The sequence below is a fragment of the Diuraphis noxia genome, unplaced genomic scaffold (genome assembly GCF_037042655.1).
Source record: "Diuraphis noxia isolate RWA-SAM2 unplaced genomic scaffold, SU_Dnox_SAM2 contig0004, whole genome shotgun sequence".
Taxonomy (NCBI): domain Eukaryota; kingdom Metazoa; phylum Arthropoda; class Insecta; order Hemiptera; family Aphididae; genus Diuraphis; species Diuraphis noxia.
In genome coordinates this window covers 34,622,906-34,647,486 of record NW_028301714.1, presented here as the reverse complement: position 1 = coordinate 34,647,486, position 24,581 = coordinate 34,622,906, and the positions used below count along the sequence as shown (strand labels likewise).

The window sequence follows — 24,581 nt, the reverse complement described above, 5'->3', positions numbered from 1 at the left end:
AGCATTCGGCGGAGAAGTGATTATCTCCGCATTTGACGCACCGAGGGTTATGGTGACAAAAGTTACTTGTATGAAAGTAAGCCTGGCATGACTTGCATTGAGGAGGAGCACGTTTTTTTTTTGGAAGTTCAATTTTGATTTTGGTGTGTAACAGCGAGTCCAGATTAAGAATGTCGCTATTATTGGTTGCAGGTTTTAGATCGATACGAAAAAGAGGCAGTGCATTTTTGTTGGTACGGTGTAAAATGTTGGTGACCTGAATAACTTCATGGCCTTTATCCGTGATAAAGTTTTGTATGTCTTCCACGGGCGTAGACGGGTGGAGGTGTCTGATAAATACACTATACGGTTTTAATGGCTTGGGCAAGTGAGTATGGAATTTGAACTGCTCGTTATCGGCTAGGTATTTAAAAATAGTGTTCCAGGCAACCGGTGAAACACGATTGAGCACAGTCCCTATTTTGAAAAAACCCGATTGAGCACGGTCCATATTTTTTAACAACCCGATTGAGCACAGTCAAATAAATGCAACGTTGCCAATTTTTTTGTCCGACTACAACCAGCTAGACTACACGCGTATTTTGAAATACTAGTACTATGAAATGGAAATATTTGTCAATCTGTGTGCTTTACTAGTCGTGGTGATTATTTTCAATCGTGGTTTCCCATATTTTGAAAAGCGGCACGAGTTTAATCGATAAATAATATACGAGTCGTGTAGGAAATTAGGATCGACGTAATCGTAAAATCAAAATAGGTACACTCATGCATTGTCGATTACGCCAATTAAGATTATCTGTACGACTGTAAGATTGGATATTATTTGTTATCTACATAATATAATATAGTCATATAGAAGTGGGCTTTTGTATTGCCAAAATGGCAAAATATAAGTAACTTAGACTCAATATTATCAGGCGTTAGTGGTTAGTGTCGTTCGTCGTTACGCGTTAGTACGTTACACCGTTTTGTTTTAGATAACTTTTTTTATATACATAGAACGCGATGGACATTAGTGAAATAAAAGTTATTTTATCCGAGAGAGGAAAAGAATTAGCCAATGTTGGTGCTTTTAAGTACAGATTTATTGGATTAATTAAAAAAGGCGAGTTATTAAAATGGCGGTGCACAAAAAATAATTGTACAGCTATGATTTATTCTGGGCCAGATAAAAATATCGTTATTAAATCAAGTGGACAACATAATCATGTAGGAAATTCACCTAATAAATTAGAAAGGCAAGTATTACGTGAAAATTGTAAAAGACGTGCTGAAGAGTCACTATCAACTCAACCTTTAAAGTTGATCAGAAGTGAACTTTTAAATAATTTAGAACAATCTTCAATTGTTCATAAAGATTTAAAAACGGTTCGTAAAGCTATGTACGATAGACGAATAAAAGTACTTTCCAAATTGCCTAAGTCACCGGAAGACGTTTTTTTACAGTTGAATTTAATGAAAACTCAAGATGATTTTAAGTTTCGTGGACAACCATTCATACATATTCCCGAAGACAATAGTTTTGTATGTATTACTTGTGATTTCAACCTAAAATTTATGATTAAGCATGATTGTATTGATTTTTTCGCCGATGGTACATTTAATAATGCACCCAAATATTTTGAACAACTATATTCTATTCATGGATATAAAAATGGCTATTATTTGCCATTGGTTTATTTTTTTTTATTTAAAAAATCAAAAGATACATATAAAAAAATGTGGATATTCCTACAAAACGTATGTGTAGAATATACAGGAAGTCAGTTCATATTAAAAAAATTACACGTTGACTTTGAAAAGGCAGCCCACCAAGCCGCGTATGAAGTTTTTGAAAATGTACAATTAATAGCTTGTCGGTTTCATTTAGGACAATCATGGTGGCGAAAAGTAAGAACAAAATAATTTCAAATCAAAAAATTATATATTAATTGTATTCTTAATTATTATTATAGATAAACAGCGATTCTATTCTCAGAATAGCCTATAAAAAAGAAAACGACGAACTAGGAAATTGGCTTAAGAGTTTTTTTGGATTAGCTTTTCTTGTTTTTTTTTAGAACAACAAACGCTGTTGAAAGTTTTCATAGAACTTACAATTCACAATTTTATAAGTCTCACCCACACATACACTTGGTAATTATAGTTTTACAAGAAACGCAAGCTGAAACGATGACAAAAATTCGGTCAATTGAAACCGACAGTTATAAAAGTATGAGTTTTATTGAAATGCAAAAAATTAATGCAACTATAATGGCTTACGATGAATATTTAAGAAATAAATGTTCTAAAGATTTACTAAAATATTTATTAAAAGTGGGAAATAAGTATTTAGGGATACCACTTTAAAACGTTGACACATAATACATATTGTATAGCATAATAAAAATATTCAAATTAAATATATAAATTAACTTTAAGACTTTTAACTTTAACTTTTTTTTGTATAGGAGATGAATTATATATATATATTTATAGAACAAATGAACTTTTATTTATTATTTTATTATTAACGTTTTTTTACACACACTTTTATTTAAAAAAAAATTATACTCAATTTATTACATCAATAGGTAAATTAACTTTTAGACTAATCCGTATAGGACTTGAATTATATTATATATATTTATAAAAAAATGAACTATTGTTTATTATATTATGTAATTATTATTTTATTATTAACTTTAAGACTAATCTGTATTGGACATAAATTATGTATATTGTATATATTTGTAAAATAATTTAATTTTATATTTTTATACACTAATTAATAGCTTGATCATTATTATAAAATAATTCCTGTAAAAATTTCAATTTTTTTTTTAAATTTTTATTTTTCTGTGTGAAATGGCAACGTTGTACGTATTTCTATGCTCAATCGTGTTATATTTTGGATTTCTATTGTTTAATTGTATCTATGCTCAATAGGGTAATGAAAAAGGTAAACTGTGCTCAATCGGGTTCCAGCCCAGGCAACTACGGTGCCAGCGTGGATAATCAAATATTTGGGAGTTGATTTAAATAGAATGTTCGACGATTCAGTTATATCAAATAGAGCGTTTTTGAGCGTGGAAATTTCGTATCCTTCACTTACGTAAAAGGGAGGTGTCTGAACTTTAGTAGGAGAGGATGACTCCATGTTGGCCGGCGGCATATTGAGCTGATCCTGAGATGACAATTTGACGGGTGGAGGGCTGAACACCTCCGGAGGAAAATCAGCATCTTCGGAGAGAGAGGCGTATCTGTTGGGAGTAACAAATATTTTGCTTTTTTGTTCGCTGTCTTTGGTAGACGATGATGATAGATTACGTTTTGGGATATTACGGGACATATTTTAACTGGGAATAGAACGCCATTAGCGAATAGCGATAACGGACGGAGGTCCTGCACGTCTGCTCACGATAAGCGTTTACGATCGACTGTGACAAATAAACTTAATCAATACATATGAGATAAGCGGATATGATCTAGTGTAATATGGAATAGTCAAAGTATTCAATAATTTAAATATTATATAATAATTTAATGTTGGTTGACTTCTTCACTTACTAGTGGTGATTAAATATTATGCAGGTACTTTATATGATTCAATTAACGTAAGGCATTTGTTGTATCAACAAGCTTAAAAATTTAATTTCTGAACTGTTGTAAAAGCAATTTAAATGCACTAAATATACATAGTGTGTTTTATTTTTTAAGTATTTGAGGTTCAAATATTGACGAAATTAGTCAATATCACAACGACCTGAGATAATTACAAATATAAAAATAATATGCAAGAACAATATATTTATCAGGGGCGTATTTAGATATATAATTATATATATATATATATTTTTTTTTTTGCGGGGAGGGGCTGTGGTATTTTCTCCAATTGAAATTCCCAATTCAGCCTATATGAGTTAGAAAATTGACATCTGATAGGACATAATACGCAGACTTCATAAACAATTCCTGGATTTCAGGGGGGGGGGCTGAAGCTCCCTCAGCCACCCCCATAAATACGCCCCTGATATTTATAAATTATTTATTTTAAATTTTTAATAATGCCAATAGTTTAAGAAAAACGTTAAATGAACCACCTGCTAAGTTAGTATAGTAAACTGTAAAATATATTGGTAATTTTTAATTCTCTTTAGTTAAAGAAAATGAAAACTATTTTTTACAACAATTAAACCCAAATAATAACCACAAGTTATTTTATTATTATAAAACAAAAAAACTAATGCCATTTTTAAATGAATTTTTAATTTTGTCAGGTATTTTACACACATTAGGTTAAGTATACACAGGTTTGCAATCTAATAGAATAACATCATTAATATCATAATAATTGTTTTTTTTTTCAAATAATAGTATCCGTCAATATGTTAATGTAGAATTGAGTGCAGTGGCTTGAAGGGAGTATATTCGAATCACGTGATTCGCAAAAATATTAATGGGTGGGTGGGTGGATAGGTCTTATGGTTGGAAAAGGTAAGCTGGACCATTTTTGTAGGTTGGTATTTAAATGTTAAATTATAAATAATAAATATAATATGTGTACTCAGCAGATAATGTATAATAATAAGTAATATCTAATAACTATATTTTAGGGTGGGTAGTGTAAAAATATTAAACGTGATTCGAGGGAAAAAAAGTTCAAGCCGCCACTGATTGAGTGTTCTGACTTTTTTTTTAACCTACTATTATAAATCCTAATTATTAAAGTGGTTTTGAAAACTAAAATAATGGTTTTTTATGTTTTTCTTCATAAGTTTTGGTTAACATTTAGGGTTTTTTTTATGTTGAAATATTTTATAAAATTATTAATGCTCTATTATATGTTTTTGGATATTTATAATCATTTTTAGTGATTATTATTGAGGTTTTTAGTTTATTTTGTTTATAATTAGCATTTTTGAGAGAAGTACTGTATAAACATTATTTCTTGTTTTCATTTTATGCTCTAATTATTTTATAAAGTCGTTGAAATGAATTATAATTTCATTTATGATCATGAATTTTGAATTTAAAATTCAATACATTAGACCGTTGATTCCATACCTCTCTTTTATCTTTTGTAATTTTAGTCGTTATAGAGCTCTTGTATTTCTATGCTACTACCTAACTTAGCCCAACCTAACTATTTAGATTATAATATTAAATACCATTTATTATGATCAAGAATTAAAAATAAATCTGGAATATTTTGCTTGAAACTGGAGAGTTTAATCAGGCATGACATTAGAATTTTTTTCCAGGGGTGCAGAATGGGACACAGACATTCGTACATAGGGTAGTATATCTACAATAGTGATAGTAATAATAATAATTTTCATCAATGAATCAATTTTTCGCCCTTCTTCCCCCCGCTGGAAGATGAGCTGAATATGCCCCTGACGTCCACACAATATAATAGCTTGAATAACCAGAGTTAATTTCTTTTTATTTCTGAAATTTAATTAGCACGTGCACAATAGATTTTTTGATAAATATCTAACTCTTTGTTGAAATAAACAGAAATAAAATTGTCTGCATTAAAAACTTAATTTTTATGATTATCTGTGTTTTTATGTGTGTTATAACTTTATATTCCATTTTTCCATTTATTGAAAGGTTTTGTAATCAATAATCCTGGTTTTTTGTATGCACTTTTGCTAAAAAAAATTATGATAAAATATTACTACACGATATGAACATCGCTCTAAAATCTTACATTTTAGTGTAACATAACGACGGAAATCATTTAATCCAATTTAATTTAAATTTTAAATTTCTATTTCCCGACGTAGGGAACGTAAACTTTTCATCAGATACCCAAACTTTAGTAAATAACTTATATTTTAATTTATCACTAACCTTTTTATCTAAACAGCAGCAAATATCAGTAATGTAATTTGTAGATTCCGTTGTAGTTTGTTTATATGCACCTTATTATTGCGGTCGATGTAGAACTTGTGCTTGTATCGTTCTCGGTTGTTTTTATTTTTTTACAAAAATAATTTGTAAAGGAATTATTTCGCTTATGAGTTGACATTTTATTGAAATAATCTAATAAAAAAATATTCAGAAATATTAGAGGATCGTAAGTATATTAAAAACATATACAAAATTGATACTAATTTGTTTCAAAATATTTGTACTGGTGTACTTATTTAATGTGGATGATAAAATAATTGATATTGCTATTACCACGTGTACTTATACTACCACGTTTTTCAAGATAAAATGGCAATACGAGAGATTATTTGATAAGTATTTATAGACGTTTTGTTCGTCAACAAAATGTCTTTAATCGTGCATGACTTATTTATATATAATATTATAACATTATATTATACTATGGAAAATGCCATCAGAATTTTTATTAACTTGTTTTTAATAAAATTTTTAAATATAATCAATAATCAAACATAGTTGTCATATTATTGGGTATCCACTTGATCAGATGGTAAATAATTATAATTAAATTACTTACGTAAATTACAATTTTTAATTATATTTTGGGTGGGGTGGGTGGGTCAGATTTACCTTTCAAATTCATTTAATTACATATAAAAATAACAATATGATCTATTGACTATTTCTGTGAATAAATTACAAAGCCAATAATCAAAGGTGGATGAACTAATTTGTAACTCTTTGTCACTGATTAGCAAAATCAGTGATCAGAGAAAGAAAATGTTTAAGTAGTTACTATAGGAAAATAACATAAAAAAGGCTACAACAGAATTATTTTGATAATAAATTACAATTTTAAACAATGCCCAGATTATTTTTTTATTTTTTTTTCAATTATTATATTAAATGATTGATTATTTTTTATCTCCTAAAAAAACTAATTATATTCAATTAAATCAATTATCGCTGGAATCTAAAATCATTTAAAATATAAACTTACTTATGAGTGTTCATAGGCTGAATTTGAAATTGAAATTATACTAACATATTAAGTGTATTTAAATTCGTATTATAAAAAATCCACATGATTCTGTAATATTCATTTGTCATAAAAATAAAATGCTACCTATAAATTAATTAACAAAAGTAGATGACTACTTCATTAGAAATGGATCTCTATTTAAAACAGTGTAGCAGTTAACAAGGTATTAAGGTTTTAAACACAAATGTATATTACAATTATTTTAGTATCCACTCAAAAGTCATATCAAACACCGTTGAAACTTTATTTTCTCCCATATTTGTATAACTAATATGTATAATATAATACACCTTTTACCTTTATATTAATTATTTCAGTTTGTTTAGACCAAGAACTAGAATATCATTTATTGAAATTAAGATGATATAATAATATAATGATATCTATAAGTTAATCAACATATTTATAATTTAAAATTAATATAATAATAGGATACAGTTAGGTTAGGTTTAGTAGGTATTTTACAATTTATAATACCTTTAACAAATTATACTTTGCGTACCTATTAAAAAAAAGGCCATATTGATGATTGGAGTTACAAAGAAAACCGTTCAAAAGAATTTTAAATTTATAGAAATTTGAATTTATTCATTTCATTTGGGCTTAAACATTATATTATATTTATTATAAGTTATATAGAATTAAAACAACAAAACAATGTATTTTTTCATAATATATGGCATATGAAGTTCTTTAAAACTTTATTTAATTATTATGAAACCATTTTTATATCAAGGAGAGTTATATCTGCTATATGTTATATAAATAATAAAAATACAATCTTTAATCCATTTTTTTTCGGACACAATATAAAGAAGGTTTTATAACTGTAAATAAATACATGTGCTTTTTCTATGTATTAATTTTTTAATTCTCATATCTTTTTGTTTTTATCCTAATTCAAATACAGGTCTTGCCAAATTTTTATAATTACTTAATAAGTACATCAAAATGTATGTTTTAATTTATTTTGCAAAGTAAAATAAAGTGGTTCAGTATCTCTTAAAATATGTTTGAAGGTTTTTTCCTATACAGAAATTAATATAACACCTATATTGGCTATATTAGTGGGTTAAAAATAATAAGACACTAAGACAGCATTATTATATCGAGAAAAGACTAACAAGTAAAAGATTAAAGTCAAAGCCAATTATTGTGGGTAGCTTATAAATTCTTCTCAAAGTGGTTTTAAGAAGTCTGAATGCAATATCCTTTGCTTGGTTTTCTATCACTAGATGTAAAGATCTTGATAAAATGTTGTATAGTTAATAATTTTTTTAACAAACAGATAAAAGAATTTTAGAAATTGTTCTTAGACTGTATTTCTACTATTGTATTATACTAAAATAAAAATAAATACCTATCTTATTATTTTAAAGTTGAATGATAGTATAAGCTGTGTTAAAATAAATTATTGAAAATTAAAAAATGAATTATATTTGAATTAGAATATTTTATTATTTTAGAGTATAATAGGTACTTTAATGGAAGATTATAATTATAGCATAATCATTAATCATTACAGTGAAACCTCCTTTAACGGACACCTCTCTATAGCGGGCATCTACAAATAACGGACGGAATTTTGGGAACGGTGAAATGTGTACTCACTGTATTTTCCCTCTTAATAGCGGACACCTCCAAATAGCGGACGACGTTTAAGCGACCGAGCGTGTACGGTATTTAGAGGTTTCACTGTATACAATTTACTAATTTACTTTATTAACTTAGTGATGGATATTTTTCTTTTCTTCTTTATATTTTGCTATTGATTGTCAGTAAGACTATGTCAGCCCTAGTTCTGCTATTTAGTGACGCACAGTTTAGATGCTATTCATAATAACAATATATGTTTCGGTACCACAAAGGAAAATATAGTAATCGACATATGTTTCTCTAGTTAAGCCGATTTGCTCAGAAAGAGTAATCATCTGTGATCCTGTTCGATATCAGTACCCTTTTAGCCTACTTGATCATTCTTTAGTTGTGATGTTTTTATTTAAATATATATGACTATAAAATTAAGTTTTAATCATACTAAAAGTCTTGGATGATTTAGAATATTTTATTATGTTTAGGGTTGTTATTAGTGACATGGACATTATTTTAAAGAGTAATCTTTAAATTCCTATTTTTAATGTTAAAATTTAATTATTTTGCTTTTAATTTTTTATGTAATAAGTAGGTAATAAAAAAATACATAATGTATAAGTAATTAGATAGATCTGCTTAAACTTAATTATTGTGATAAGATATTCCGATCATTTGCATACTATTTTAATAATTACATCTTAAAATAGTACCTACTTATTCGGAAATTATTTATAAGTACATACCTATATTATTATATAATTTAACACTTGATGTGGGTCCCTCTTGGGAGTGGTTTTTCGTTTAATATAATTATTATCATGTATTAATTTATTTAAAGTAATAGATATATATTACAATATACAAGCGGAGCACCATAAATAATATAAGTTATAAGATATGACTAAGTTAATTGTACAATTTAAATTAAGAATCAATTTACAAATATAGAGATGATAGGAAAAGACATCCAAATTAACTATTGATATAGTTACAAAAGCGAAAAGGTTCATTATCTTTGTAGTTTGTAATGTGTACTAGAAATATGGAGTAGATTGTGAGGTATAAAAATTTTAGCCTTCGAGAAAGACTTGAAATAAAATAACTTGGTAATTTTTTTTTAACGTTTAGAGTTGTATTATATATTTACATAATATTTATATGATTTTAATACCATATTACAGTTAATTCATCACCATCACTGGTATATATTCCACTCGAAATAATTTTTAGAATGTGATGATTAATTATTGTCGGATTAAAACATAACACAACCTATAGAAGTAGGTACACGCTGAAACAATCAACACGTATTATAATCACCATTGTTTTTCAAACTTGATTGGAACGAAACAAATGTACTTTAAAAAATATACATTAAAGGTAGGTCTATAATAATTGTTTTTCATAATTTTATGATAAAATAAAGTTGAAAAAAAAGGTTAGGATTATTTTTCGTAATAATAAGTTAAAAAAAAAAAATATGTAAAAAGATATATACCAGTAAAACTAATTGCATTAACCCATTTTAATGTAAATAATAATAAATTAGCTCTGATATATAATATATTGTAGTATTATTGATTAGGTTAATCATTGTATTCTTATTAATTAATTCAAGTTGAGACGAACGGATTCGTATTTTAAGGGTTGTTTATGTTATTTTTATTATTATTGACCTTTTATAATTCTGTAAATAATTTTTTCTAAAAATATTGCGAATAATGATATAACTATTGACTAATGTATAATATAAAATTAAAATAAGTCCAACATTTGTCGAAAAAAATATCTGTATATTTTACAGTAATACTAGTCTCAATACTTGGTGAATATTTCAAGCTTTTGCCATCTAGATTTTTCGTAAAAACTGATGCTGCATAAATATAATTATATTTTACCATAGTTACCTATTATTAGTTATTATTAGGGCTCGGAAGTTGTAGGAGTTGCATATTTTATTTTTGCTTAATTTATAGCAGACCAAGCTAGAAATCCATTTTATACAATGACAAGATTAAATAAAAAAATTTAAAGTGCATATTTTTGCGTATTTTGTCAATTTTAGAAAAAAGTGCATATTTCTCAATTTTCATATGCTTTTTATGCATATTTCTCAATTTTCATATGCTTTTTATGCATATTTTTCAATTTTCATTGAATTTTTATTCTCATTTAATATTTTCTACACAAATTGATGTTTTTCCTAATAATTATTTTATTTATTTTCGATTAAATTAACAGTCACGACGTATCAACGGAGCGTATTTATCTTTATTACACTAACGTCTATGCTATCGACGTTATCGTTAATCTAATAGCGATTTGTTCTATATAATAGTGTATTTATAGGTGTATGACTGAATTATATGGGCAAGTATATTTTCCCCGTCAGTCATGTGTGAACTGTCGCGTGTAATAAATTCGTCCGTGTTCTGTAAAATCTACCTACGTGTTTAAAAAAATTATAATATGCCGAAAATATCACAAACTAGAAAATTCGTTTTAGAATTCGGCGAAAATGTTTTTTCAACAGACGGTACTATTCTATTTTGTAAGATCTGTGAAGTTAAAGTGAATTTACAGGTATGACGGTTACAATAATCTATATGTTTAATGAATTAAAAAAAAATTAATATAATTTTTCAAATAAATTTTATTCTATATATATTTTTAGATTGAAAAAATTACAATCCATCACAAAATACAAGCCAAAACATTAAGCCAAACATAAAAAATAAATTTTTTTGTATATACGTAGTAAATTTGTTTGCATATTTAATAAATTTTATTTTGCATATTTAACATATTTTCATGCATATTTTACAATTTTTTTGTGCATATTTGCATGCATATTTTGCCTTTTTTAACTCCTATAACTTCCGAGCCCTAGTTATTATCAATTATCTAGAAAAAAATGCCAACCAAATTAAATTTTCTAACCAGAAAATACCATGAAAGTATAAGATTGCATTAAATTTTTGTCTTAAGACACAATGAGAGATACCAAAAACCTTCTGTAATTATTTAAATTAAAAACGATGACATAGCCAACGTGTAATTTTTTAGTGTATACAATTGTATTACCGGATTTCTTAAAACTAATTTCTTCTTCTATAGGCTGGTGTTGTCTTCAAAACTGGTGTCAAAATGCACATAAGTATCTATAAACCACTGTAAGAACAAACTGACTATAAAAAAATTATATAAAAAAATTGTATAATCTCTATTTGATAAGCCTAGGTATATAATAATACGATTGCCACACACAGATGAGAAGAAATAAATTTTTTCTTTGTAAATAGTATGTTCCTATTCACATTTTAATAAAATTATACTTAATAGACTTATCGCTAGTACTCTACTAGTACACCAAACACTTTCACAATCGTAAATAAAAGACAATAATGTAAAAATATATAATAATAATAATAATAATAATTTGACCTCCTGTTCGCGACCCCGAGTGGTGTAAAACATGGTGGCAGAATAATAATAATCACAATATAGTTATAACGCTTAAACAACACATAACACTGGGTGTTCGGGTTGGTGGTCGCACGTCGCGCACACTGTTGCGCGAACCACTTGTTTGATGCCGTAGCTAGGGCTGAGAGACGGCGGCGGCGGGCGGCTACAATAATTGCGCGCGCGTCGTGGCCGCCGCCGTGACACATCCTTCTCTCCCTGCGCACCTACTGCTAGCCACTGCCGCCGATGGCCACGAACCCAGTGGCCATGGTGGCGCGTCACACAGTATACGGTGTTGAACTCTGCGTATACGCTCGCGCGCACCAGCACACGTAAAAAGGTATACGATGCCCACGAGCGCAGCCCGGAACCGTCGAAACCGCTGCGCTGCATAGGTTTATCTCGCCGCCGTCTCCGCGTTTACACGTACATCGCGTATATACCATCATTCCGATAGTGCGTGTACGCTCCGCAACAGTATAACGGCAGTTGTCGGCACCCGCGGTCCATCACTCGCTCGCTACCGACCGGCGCGCGAACACGCTTAGAACGCACGTGAGTGACCGCCCTCTCCCCAACCGGACCGACCGCCACCCACCGAAACAACCGAGATTACTTGTCATAGAATTTTTTTTTTGAAAATAAAAAAAAAAATTATATTTTTCCCGCCACACCGTCGCCTCTGCGCCGTTCAAATCCCGACGATTCCGACTCTCGCCGACGCCGCCGCCACTTTATTCCGCCCGAAAACATCGCGAAATTGTTCCATCGCAGTTGCGTAATATTATTATGTCCAATAATTTTTAATCGTTTGATTTTATAACTTAGTCCGTTGGTACGTATTATATTCATTGTAGTTGTAGTACATTTTACTTTTTGTTGTATGTCTAAATATATCACATGCAGATCTTAGTAAACAATATCATAACTCTAATGTTTATATTGTGTAACAAATAATAATTATACTGATTGAACAACTTCTTGTACAAAACCGAATAAATGTAATATGTATTACCATTTATCATTAATAACTTGGCTAATGAATATTATAGATGTTGTCGAAAAACACTTTGATGTACATGGGACGAGAAAATAAGTCTCTCTAAGTATAATGGATCCATATAATATAATGCCAATTTTTTTCTTTACACATATTACACTGTATAGGTATTACGATCAAATGTACCTATTATAAGCACTGTAATCTATATCTATTCATAGGTAATTCATTAGAAAATTAAGCCTTAAATAATTATAACATATTTTACATATTATACTATTGTCTTCCATTAGGTTTTAAAATGCGTACCTATATTCAAAATGTACACGCATGACTTAACCTATATCTGTATAATTTAATTGATGCAATATTTTACAATAAATTGACTTGGTTTTTATGATATCATATAAATATTCTAACTCGACGAACCTAATTCAATTAACATGAGTGGAATTTCAGGTTTTCAATAATCATGAATTTTGTTTCTTTTAGCTTTCAAGTATTTCATTTAGAATTGTACATTTCACGAAGATATACTTCTTTCTTATACGATACTTATTTGCAAGGCAACCTACTTAAGTTAGGTTCCTACCTTAAGTAATTACTAGTTTTTAATTAAAATTTTTTTTTTTAAATAGTTAAATTTAATATATTAATGTACTAATATTGTTTTTAGTACACGATTTTAGTTTTTTCTTTATTATTATAATAAAGTAAACAATATTTTTTTTTGAATATAACTTAGATATAATATTATAGTTTATCAAAAATAAATTCTCATAACGAAATAAATGTTGTTAAATTTTATATCAAAATAATATAATGTAAGTTAGGATCAAAGTTATATTATAAAAATCAAGTGTTTCATTTAACAGATAGTATTGTAGCACTGCAAAGTAGTGTTTCATTATAATACACACGGGTAACCATTTGGTAAACCATAAAAACCTCCTGTATGGGTATAGAATTTTATTAATTTACCATATATACACTATCCACGTTCAATGTAATAATATGCAATTAACAGAACCTAGGAACTTTAAGTAACAAATAATAATAGCTTGTAAATGCGTAATTGTTTAGAACAGAATTTTCAGAAGTTCTTCGATTAACTCAGAAAGAAATAATATTATTATTACTTATATACCAAATTTTTATGCATGATCTTCAATATAATTAAGCTTACAAGTTATTTTTAGCGTACAAATTGTATGCAATAGTTTTTTTTATGCAATTTTAAATGAAAATTATCAAAAACTTAAAAAATATGTTATTTTTTAATTATTACGATTTAACACTTGATTGGTGATACGCTATAAAAGGAGATTTCAATAGGGCTCACAAATATCAAAATGAATAAAATGAAAATGTAATAAACGCAAAAATAGAACACATTTAAAATACACACATATTACTGTTTAATTCAAATATTTTAAAGCAGATACACGTAAAATACATTTTGTTCAGATTTAATAACTTCGCACATAGCTTTATTTGATAGGTTTTATTTTACTGTCATATAACATCTTTAATTTATTTTTAAATATTTGTAGGAATTAACGATGAGGTCGTAGTATTATTCGATACAGTTATAATATCTGTAGTACTTGAACTAACATTTAAATAGTTGGTGGTGATTAGTTTAATTAATATATTTGATGAGTGTATTTACTGTAATTTTGTTGAAGTTGCAAAGATTTCAAGTAGAGTTACTGAAAGTTATTGTCAGTGCTTTATTTCGTAATATCGTTGGCATTTAATGAAGGGGAGTATACTACTTGCGTCCGAAAATATTATCAGTAGGTTAGTTGCGTCCCGCAAAAAAGATTAAAAAAGAGTCATAGCCTATTTGCGTCCCGTAATACCTTTTTTATAACCTAATTACGTCCAGAAAATATCGATATAATCGATATCAATAAGTTAATAAAAAACACATTTTAATTTTGCAATTCTTATTTTTTACATTTTGGCATAATTCATATATTCAATTCAAGTAGTGAGATTTATTATATTGTTTTATGAACTATCGATTTTAGTGACACAATAATACTATCGACTTAAGTGACACAATAATACTATCGACTTAAGTGATTTTAGTATTAAATATCGATAATAATTATATAACCGACTTGCGTCCCCAAAACGGGAGCAAACGTAAATTGCGCCCAACGAAAGAAAATAGTTGTAAATTGCGCCCGGTATTTTTCAGGTATACATTTTTGTGTAAAGTATTATTTTTATGATAGTCATTTAGCATTACCCAGAGGACACCACGAGGAGGCGACTATCACTGTCCTCCAAAAATGTTTTTTTTTTGGCTTACTTGAAATGAATAAATAAAAAAAAATTAAAATTAAAAAAATAGGAATTAATAAAAATAGAAAAATTAATTTTTGTTTTTAAATATTATGGTATTAATTATAGTTATTTAAATATTTTTTGTTAGGTTAAAAATGTTAATAATAAAAAATACAGTTATAAGTTATCTGCATATAGTAATGAGACATCATCTTGGGGAATCGTAAATTCCTACATGAGAGTAACAGGTAGACAATTACATACGTTAATTCCTACATATTATGTGATGCGTAAGTTCCTACACGAAAAAATAAAGGTACGTATGTTAGTTCCTACACGGCGGAAGACAGGTACCTATGTTAGTTTCTACACGACGAAAAACAGGTACATGTGTAAGTTCCTACACGGTAAAAAAAGGTACACGTGTAAGTTCCTACACTAGGAATATTATAAGTTATCAATCTAATAACAGTTATATCATTATTTTTAAAATTATTAAATATTATATAGAATGGATAATTTATATTTTTGAATAAATGACGAATTATTATTATATTATTACAATTATTATTTTTAAAATTATTAAATTGATAATATTTATAAAGTAAATTATTAAATATTATAAAGAATTATATATTATATAGAATAAAGGGTTAAAATGTATGACAGTATTATAATATGATATATCATTATAACTAATATCATATTGATAACTTATAATATACTTAGTGTAGGAACTTACACATGTACCTATTTTTTACTGTGTAGGAACTTACACATGTACCTGCTTTTTACTGTGTAGGAACTTACACATGTACCTGGTTATTACTGTGTAGGAACTTACATATGTACCTTATTTTATCGTGTAGGAACTAACATATGTATCTTGTTTACCTGCTAGGTCTCGTGTAGGAACTTACATTCGCCCATCATCTTGATATATTTAGCCCTAACCTAACCTAACGTTCGGCTTATCCACCAATAAATGAACAACAGTATTTTTAAAATACACATAATAGGTAACGATGAATTCAAGATAGTAGATACTATGGGCGCAATTTACTATACCCCCGTTTTAGACCCCGAAAAATCCCGGGCGCAATTTACTATAGTATTTTTACTACCTATACTTAATGTGGGCGCAATTTACAAGCGCCCAAAATGGGACGCAAGTTACCGATCAAATTTACTACCTGTAAAATACATCTTTTTTTGGGACGCAAGTTACATGCAGCCTAATGAAGAAGGTACGTGTTAACTGTGATGAGTGTAATGCATGTTGTCATAGGAGAGTATCTTCTTCGGCTACGAGATATCATTGTGTGATTAGAGTGTCTGTCACCTATAGGTATTCTATTGACTATAACTATGTATTTTTTGGATATTATGACTGATTTGGGCTTTGGGTTCAGATAGTGTAAACTGTGTGATCTCTTTAAATGTATTAATTTGTTAAGTTAATTATTAGTTTTATCATTCAATAATGTAATTCGATTTATTTTATTTTATTTTGTAAATCATTTTTTTCAGGTGTTGCGCAAAAAAAAAACAAATTATAGGTATCTACGTTTATATAATATCAAATATTTTATGTCTCAAAGAATATTCGGACGCTAAAAATAGGTTACTATTTATAGGTTAACTATTTTGCATGTTTTGCATTTTTTTTTGCATATTTCGATATTTTTTAGTGCATATTTTCATACAATTTTAAAATTTAAAATCCATATAAATCCGATTATTAATTATAATAAATAGGTATCTGGTATATCTGAAACATATGAAACACTTCGCTTATAATTATCGATAGATTTTAGAATTATGAAAATAATATACTCATTATTTACGATAACATATTTAAAATGTATAAAAAATTCGTATTATTACAGCTAAATAAAATAAATAAACTATTTAATTGTGTTATATTTTAAACTTTTCTCTGTTTACAATTATTAAATTTATTCAACTGTATTGGAAATATTCAAATATATCACTACATTTAATAAAATTATATTTCGTTTAAAACTCTTAAAATAATTTAAAGATTGTGATCACTAATATTTCAAGTTCAATGAATAAACAATTTAGAATATCGATTTATTGTAATAAAAAAAGACTTTGGTTCTGTTTATAATTCATGGAAAAACTTTTATTTTAATCTGAAATTCATTATAACGTGAATTGAAGTAAATTATTCTGTTATTTGGTTTGTTAGAATTAAGTGGATTTAGTGTGTTATCACTGAAAATATTTACTGCGCTTTTTATCGCATAAATATATTTTTATATTAAATATTATAAAATTGAGTAGAATATAAACTTATTTCAATAGAAAAAAGATAGAGAACCTAATTTAAGAAAAAATGTATAGTTAATGATTATAATGCTTATCATCAAATATTTTGTTTGAATACAACAACTGTTAAATACAGTATAATATTTGAAATACATTTAATTCTATTAAAATTAATAAACTATTTGGAATATTAAATTGGATATTTAAATAATAGATTTTCTAGCCTTTAGGCACAATGTATAAATTTATATAAGCCTAACATTTATTTATTAAATTTGTTTTAATTTTATTATATATCTATTACCTACACTCATGATAATTGTTTTTTAAATAATCGATTCAATTAATCCTGTTTTGAAAAACCAATCAATTGCATTATTAATTTTATTTTTAGATAAAAAATTAAATACTTAATACGAAAATTTGACTAATTTATATCATTATACTTTTAGGTATTGCCTATTCATTACAGTGGCGGATTTGAGGGGGGCGACGTGGCGATTACCCCTCCCTAGGGAATTTTTTCACTTAAATTATAGCGCCGTATGATAAAATTAATATGAAATTCATAAGTCATAGTTTTAACATTAAACTTATAAATAAATTATACAAAAAATATATTTTTTTTTAACACGAAAATCGGAAATGTGTATTCAGTTACGTCTTTGTTATTACCTATCAATCTATGATACCAATGCGACCCCTATTCAAATGATCTTCAGATCCGCTACTGATTCATTATTGGTAACACAAATTATTTAAAAAATGATTATCTGCATTTATTAATATATTTATTAGAAGAATTGCTTTACTATTAATTGATAATTACAATGTATAATACCTACGAGCTGCGACTTATACTTACATCATATATAGAAAGAGAAGTCATGTGTTAATAATATACTTGATTATTTTTCTATTTTGTTCGAATGAAAAGTTTTTTTTTCTATTTTTATTACTTCGAATGAAATCTAGATTTTGTTTCAATACAAAGATTTTCAGCATTGTTTCGTAAGTGGTTATCTTCCCGGGTATTCCCTTAGGCATACTTCTTATTCATTGAAATAAATACAATGAAATACTATGTTTAAAATGTTGAGTGAAATTCGAAACTTTGTGGTTAGATGCGTCATAATATAATTGTTTTTTAGCGACAAGGATTTTTTTGTTTTAATATTATTTTATATAATTATACTAAAATTAGATATTATACTGTGTTGAATATTAAAATAAAGTACATTATCATCTAGATTATACAAAGTAACTAATAAATGGACATTATTTTACACAAATTGGAAATCAATATATATATATATATATATATATTGATATATATTGATTTGTTTGTGATATATGTACATGCATTGTTAACTTATAATTGATTAATCAATATAATTAGAATAATACTACCTTTATAGTTAAAACAATTTTCTGAATACTGAATAGTGACATTGGAATAGTGTAGGAGTTGCTTATAGTTTTAATTTCTATGACAAGAAAATGTGGTTATTGAAGATTACTAATTTATCGTTTCATAATTATTAAAAGCTATACAATATATTTCAAACACATAATATAAGTATTCATTGTATTTTTAGATTAGAAAAGAGGATAATAGTTATTTTTGAAAATTGCAGACGTCGAAGCTAGTATCATATACTATATAATCTTGTACTATTGTGATTACATAAATACATTTTCATCGTAAAATATGTTTGTAATCATGACATATTATTATCAGTTTCCAAAATATTTATGCTCAATATATATGAAAAATAAATAAATAAAATATTCAATTATACAGATTATGATGGTTATTAATAATAATGATATTAATACTCAATAAACTTATTTATGTAGCATTAAGTATTTATGTAAATATATGATTTCGTACTTTCCTTTTAAAATATATGCAGGATAAGTTTTTAAGTTAGTTAGTTTGACCTCTGTTATATATAAATTAAAAAACCCATATTATTACAATTTACAACACAAATTTAATATTTTCAAGATTCGTAACATGATAGCTTTATGTATATATTTATAAAGTGAGTGGAATAACCATTTTGGCAGCAGTATTTTTTTTATAATAATTTATAAGTCACATATAAATTATTTATTATACTGAGATACATTTCTAAGGGTGTTTAAGCTATGCATTTTGTAATTTTAATTTTTTTTTTTTATATAAAAAAGAGTTCTGATACAATAAAGCACGAAAATTATTTGAGGGTGTTAATTTTAAAATTGGGATGCTAATATCCATTATTTTCTCTTAATATGTGTAATAGACTATAATAAATAATAATACAACGGAAACTGGAAACTGAAAAGTAACAATATGTCTATAATTTTATTTAAAAATATTTATAAATTTATAATAATCATAATATATTGACAGTTATAACCATATTTCTTAAATTTATGTGTTACGATGTATTATTTTATATATTTTTTTAACTAACATACATTTAGTTCATTATAATTTTAGAACTTACATTTTTAACATATTTTTGAATAACTTTAATCCTATTTTTAATTCAAAAACTTGATATAATTTATTACTAACTTGATTTTTTTTTATTGAATATAAAAACCAAAAAGTCTTGAGGTAAATACTAGGTACATAGTTTGTTGCAATACTCTGGTAATAAGCATTTTTAATATGATTTATGATTTATTTATTTATTTATTTATGGATTTAACACTGGATGGAAATTTTGATAAGGTGTGTAATAGAATTACAAAAACCACAGATAAAATTATAGCTTAATATAAGTATTAGGTAAATTATCTGGAAAACTTGTTTAACATCCTATGAATGGGATGATTATTGTGTCCATCTTCAGTTGTATGAGTAAATACTGCAAGTAGCTGAAGATTTCTTAAGTTGTAAGGATATATATATAGAAACAGCCATGAGAAGGATTTTAAGAATGAACGGAACATAGCGTGAATATTTGTTTATTAGACACGATGTAATTGCAATTATTAGTCCTTCAACAGAATCTACGGTTGCAAAAATACTCCACTGTATTCGAAAATAGATTAAACCAAGGCTGAATGAGGGTTAAAGAGCCGGTATCAGGGGTAAAAGTTAGGATATTTGACTTGTTGAAACCCAATACTTTAAAAGCTTTATAAAATGTTGTGTTGATCGAAATTTAGAGAAGAAGTGACGACAATTCCAGGAATGACGTAGGTCGTTTATTGAAGTAGAATATCGTTTAAGAAGTAATTAAACTGAAATGAGCATACAATTCTGGTGAAAGATATGACGCCGCATTTTTTGACGTTAAGGTTAGGCGCTTAACATTCAGCGGGTAAAACAACTCTCATGAAAATCTTGATGTCATTGGTGAATAATATAATTTTTGCCCTGATTACCTAATTCAATCGAAAAAGCAAAATCTTTGAAGAGAACAAGGCTTAGATTGCTTAATTGGTTAATGCTGGAAATAACCACATAAGGGCAAGAAGCCAATTCATTAAACTTAATAAATTCAGTGTTGGAGGCAGAGAAGGGGTTTTATACCAGACAGGAGGTATTTTCAAATGCAACGATCTTCGAGTTACCTTATTAGAGGCAATGATCAAATACATCAAATTCTTTCTAAAAGTCGTTGAAAATCATGCCCACTGTCCATCTAATATTCGTAATTTAATAATTTAAACTCTCTAAATTATATGATGTGTGTACAATAATTATACAACAGTAAATTTTCCTGGTCAAAATCTGTGTTGTTAAATAACTATTAAATTATTAAGATTTCTGTTGATATTAGCAAGAGCAATAAGTTTAAAAATCTTGTATAAGTTGGAAAGGATAGAAATGGGAACGAATATTGGAAGATAGTCAACATTTAACTCTTAATCTTAAGATTAATTTTTTTTTATTCAAATAATTTTTATGTTAACGATAAAATAAAAATTCGAAATTGTACATGTTAAAATTTAATTGTTTGGTGGTTAGGGAGATAATAATAATAAAACAAATTGTACAATGTTAAACATAGTATAAAGAAGGTAAATTAATAAATCCCACTAAAGAGATTAACTGACCGAGTCTAATAGGATAGAATATAATAAAAGTTTTTTATAAAATAAATATAAAACGATTTGTACAGGTATTTAGCTCATTAAACAATTAGGGTATAAACGTACAATATATAATTTCATGTAGGACCAATCTGAGGATATAGAATATAGAATTTTTATTTTATATACATATATAATATTTTATAATTTTATAAAAATTTCATTGGTTATTACTCACTTAGAAATCTTTAAATATTTTATCATAAGAATAATATCCAGATCCATTATGATATATATTATTTACTACAAAAATGTTATTGTTATTTGTTTTAGGTGATAACAACACTTGTTAACTTATAATCAATTCGAGTTATTTGAAAAACACCAATGTGAATGGTAAGTGATAAAATAAATGGAAAAATATATGAATTACAAAGTGTAATGTAGGGTACATAATTTTTAATTACTATAAATACGAAGGATTAATATACTAGTAGTTTTCAGAAAATATACATTTTTTTTTATTGCATTTAAAAAAAGTATTTCGTGATTTAAATTTTCGCATTTTATATAATGCTATTTTTTCACAGACTATTGTGGTGAAATAACTAAAAACTTTTGATTTTTAAATGATAAGTTTTTTATTTCCTAATATAAAGTAGATGCTACTTTTGAATGTTTTGATGTTTATTAAATTTTTAACTAAAAGGTTTTTTTATACAATTTTTATAAAATATTGATTTTTAAACGCGTATTCTGCATTAAATTATAATATTATAATATAGGATACAATTAAAACTGTATTAAGTTTATAATGAATCCATCAAAATACATTATAACGCCAAAAAGTAACAGTTATATACAATCATACGCATCTTACATATTCCAAATTTATTACAAGACTGTGTTGATTATTTTGCAGATTTTGGATTTTTTTTTCATAATGATATCTTATACTATATTTTACATAGTTTAAACCTGTAATATTACTGATTTTAAAATGCTTTATTTAATGAATTACCTATTGTAATTTTTAAATGTTCACATTTGTGATAAGAGAATTTTAATCTAAGCTCATGCTTTACATAGAGACATCATTAGAGACAAAAGATTAATGAACTACATTTGTCATACCGTAGAAAACTATTCATTACAATGTCAGAATTCATATGTACATTATTAATAACATAATATTCTATATTGATAAAAGTTTATATTTTTAATTTTATTTAGAACCATACAAATATTTTATTTTTCTAATAATATGTAAGAAATAATAATAAAAATAAAAATATCATGACGTGTAAAAGATATTCAGAGTTTAGACTAAGTCCAAAAAAAAAAATTTGAAATTTGAATTCAATATTTTACTATATAATGTATTGTAGATTATAATTTTAAACTAATTTTTTTAAATTTTAAATTTTAATAATTTAATTCAAAGCTTATATGGATCCATTTGTTTAATATTAATCTTAAAACATATATTATTTAAATCTAAAACAATCTTAAATTGTTATGTTACGCGTATATGATCCAAAGATATATTTTATAGTTGCTTTATAAATTAGATTCAATATTTATGTGACCTTTTATCTTGTAGGATAATGAGTCAGTGATATAAATAAATACCTTTAGTTTTTATATTTTTAGTAAATTCTATGAAAATTAATTTAAAATAAAATGGATTAGGCATTATTTATGATTATTTTTTCTTGTTAAGCTAAAAAACATCAACAACAAAGGTTATTAGTTTTTTTTATTTTGAAATCATATACTTTAATTTAAAAATTGAATAGGTGTTTAAAGTTAATATAGCCATAAAAATAAAATAATACATTTATTATTATACATAATAATATGCAATACATAATATATACTATACAGTAATATTAACGTACAATCACGTTATAAAAGTTTTTTTTTTTTTGTGAAGGGTTTTCGAATATTTTGAATGTTAAAAATGATCGTATGCTTTAGATACAATAGTATTTTCATTGTTCAGAACTTATTGAAATCTGCTTTAACTACTGTATTAGCATTAAACATTTAAATTTAAAAAAAATATATTTTAATACCGTAGTGCTTATTCCTAGTACGTATCGCTTAGGTAAAACTATATTGTATTCACAGTATTGTAAGCTTTTTTTTTAAATTAGGCATTTACATAATATTTAAATATAAATATAGTCAGATAGATTACCCTATGTCCTTTTGGCCTCCACTCAACTGCCAATGCACATAATCGATTGACCGTCGTACGCCACCTACAAGTTTTATTATCTTCCGTGTTCAAGCAATCGATATGCATGCTTGCTTGTGACTTTTAGCAACCACTGCATAGCAGATTTCACCTGTATACGGTGCGCAACAGTTTCTCGACTTTCATCATCATTACCTACATTTTAATACAAATGCAACATTGTTGGTATTCAGTCGTTTCATAAACTTTCAATTTGAATAGTGTGCTTTTTTATATTAAGTGGAGATAACTGAACATACAAAAATAATTTGATTATAATACATTACTAACCTTCATACTAACCTTATACACATCTGAAGTTTATTTTTTATACTTGAGTATGAATAGCAATTTAAATAATTACTAACCAAGATTGATGTTAAATCATAAAATTTTCTTTAACGCTTTTGTGTTATATTATCTTGAAATTTAATAAATTTAATAAATATATACATTTTTTTAATGTAATTATTATTTTTTTAACTATTCATAATAACACTTAAATTATTTATGCCATATTCAACCGAGATTTCGAATGGTTTGTGTTTAACAGTAATACATGGTAATATAACTACTATAATAGGTTTAAACTAAATATTTAGTTTGGATTTAATAGCCGACAAAAATCAAAAATAGAAATGAAGTAAGAGATAACAACTATTGAAATAACTGAATTTAAAATTGTATTATAATAGCATCATTTTTAAGATTAAAAATTAAAA

General features: G+C 26.4%; 2 protein-coding genes and 1 long non-coding RNA gene across 3 annotated transcripts in view; all 3 read left to right on the top strand.

The window, feature by feature from the left end:
* Positions 1-1,005: 1,005 nt before the first annotated feature.
* Positions 1,006-2,060, top strand: LOC149055998 (uncharacterized). The gene is made up of 2 exons (XM_089226981.1): positions 1,006-1,890; positions 1,956-2,060. Exons 1-2 carry the CDS (start codon positions 1,006-1,008, stop codon positions 2,058-2,060), a joined length of 990 nt encoding a protein of 329 aa, XP_089083107.1.
* Positions 2,061-10,860: 8,800 nt separating this feature from the next.
* Positions 10,861-11,273, top strand: LOC149055997 (uncharacterized). The gene is made up of 2 exons (XR_016191351.1): positions 10,861-11,101; positions 11,193-11,273. It is a non-coding gene; the product is annotated as an uncharacterized LOC149055997 (long non-coding RNA).
* Positions 11,274-12,314: 1,041 nt separating this feature from the next.
* The window catches only part of LOC107168011 (uncharacterized), a 126,352-nt gene continuing 114,085 nt past the window's right edge, over positions 12,315-24,581 (top strand). The window contains exons 1-2 of the mRNA XM_015517265.2: positions 12,315-12,821; positions 21,951-22,013. The gene's annotated coding sequence lies outside the window, so the exon portion shown is untranslated. The remainder of the gene's footprint in view (positions 12,822-21,950; positions 22,014-24,581) is intronic.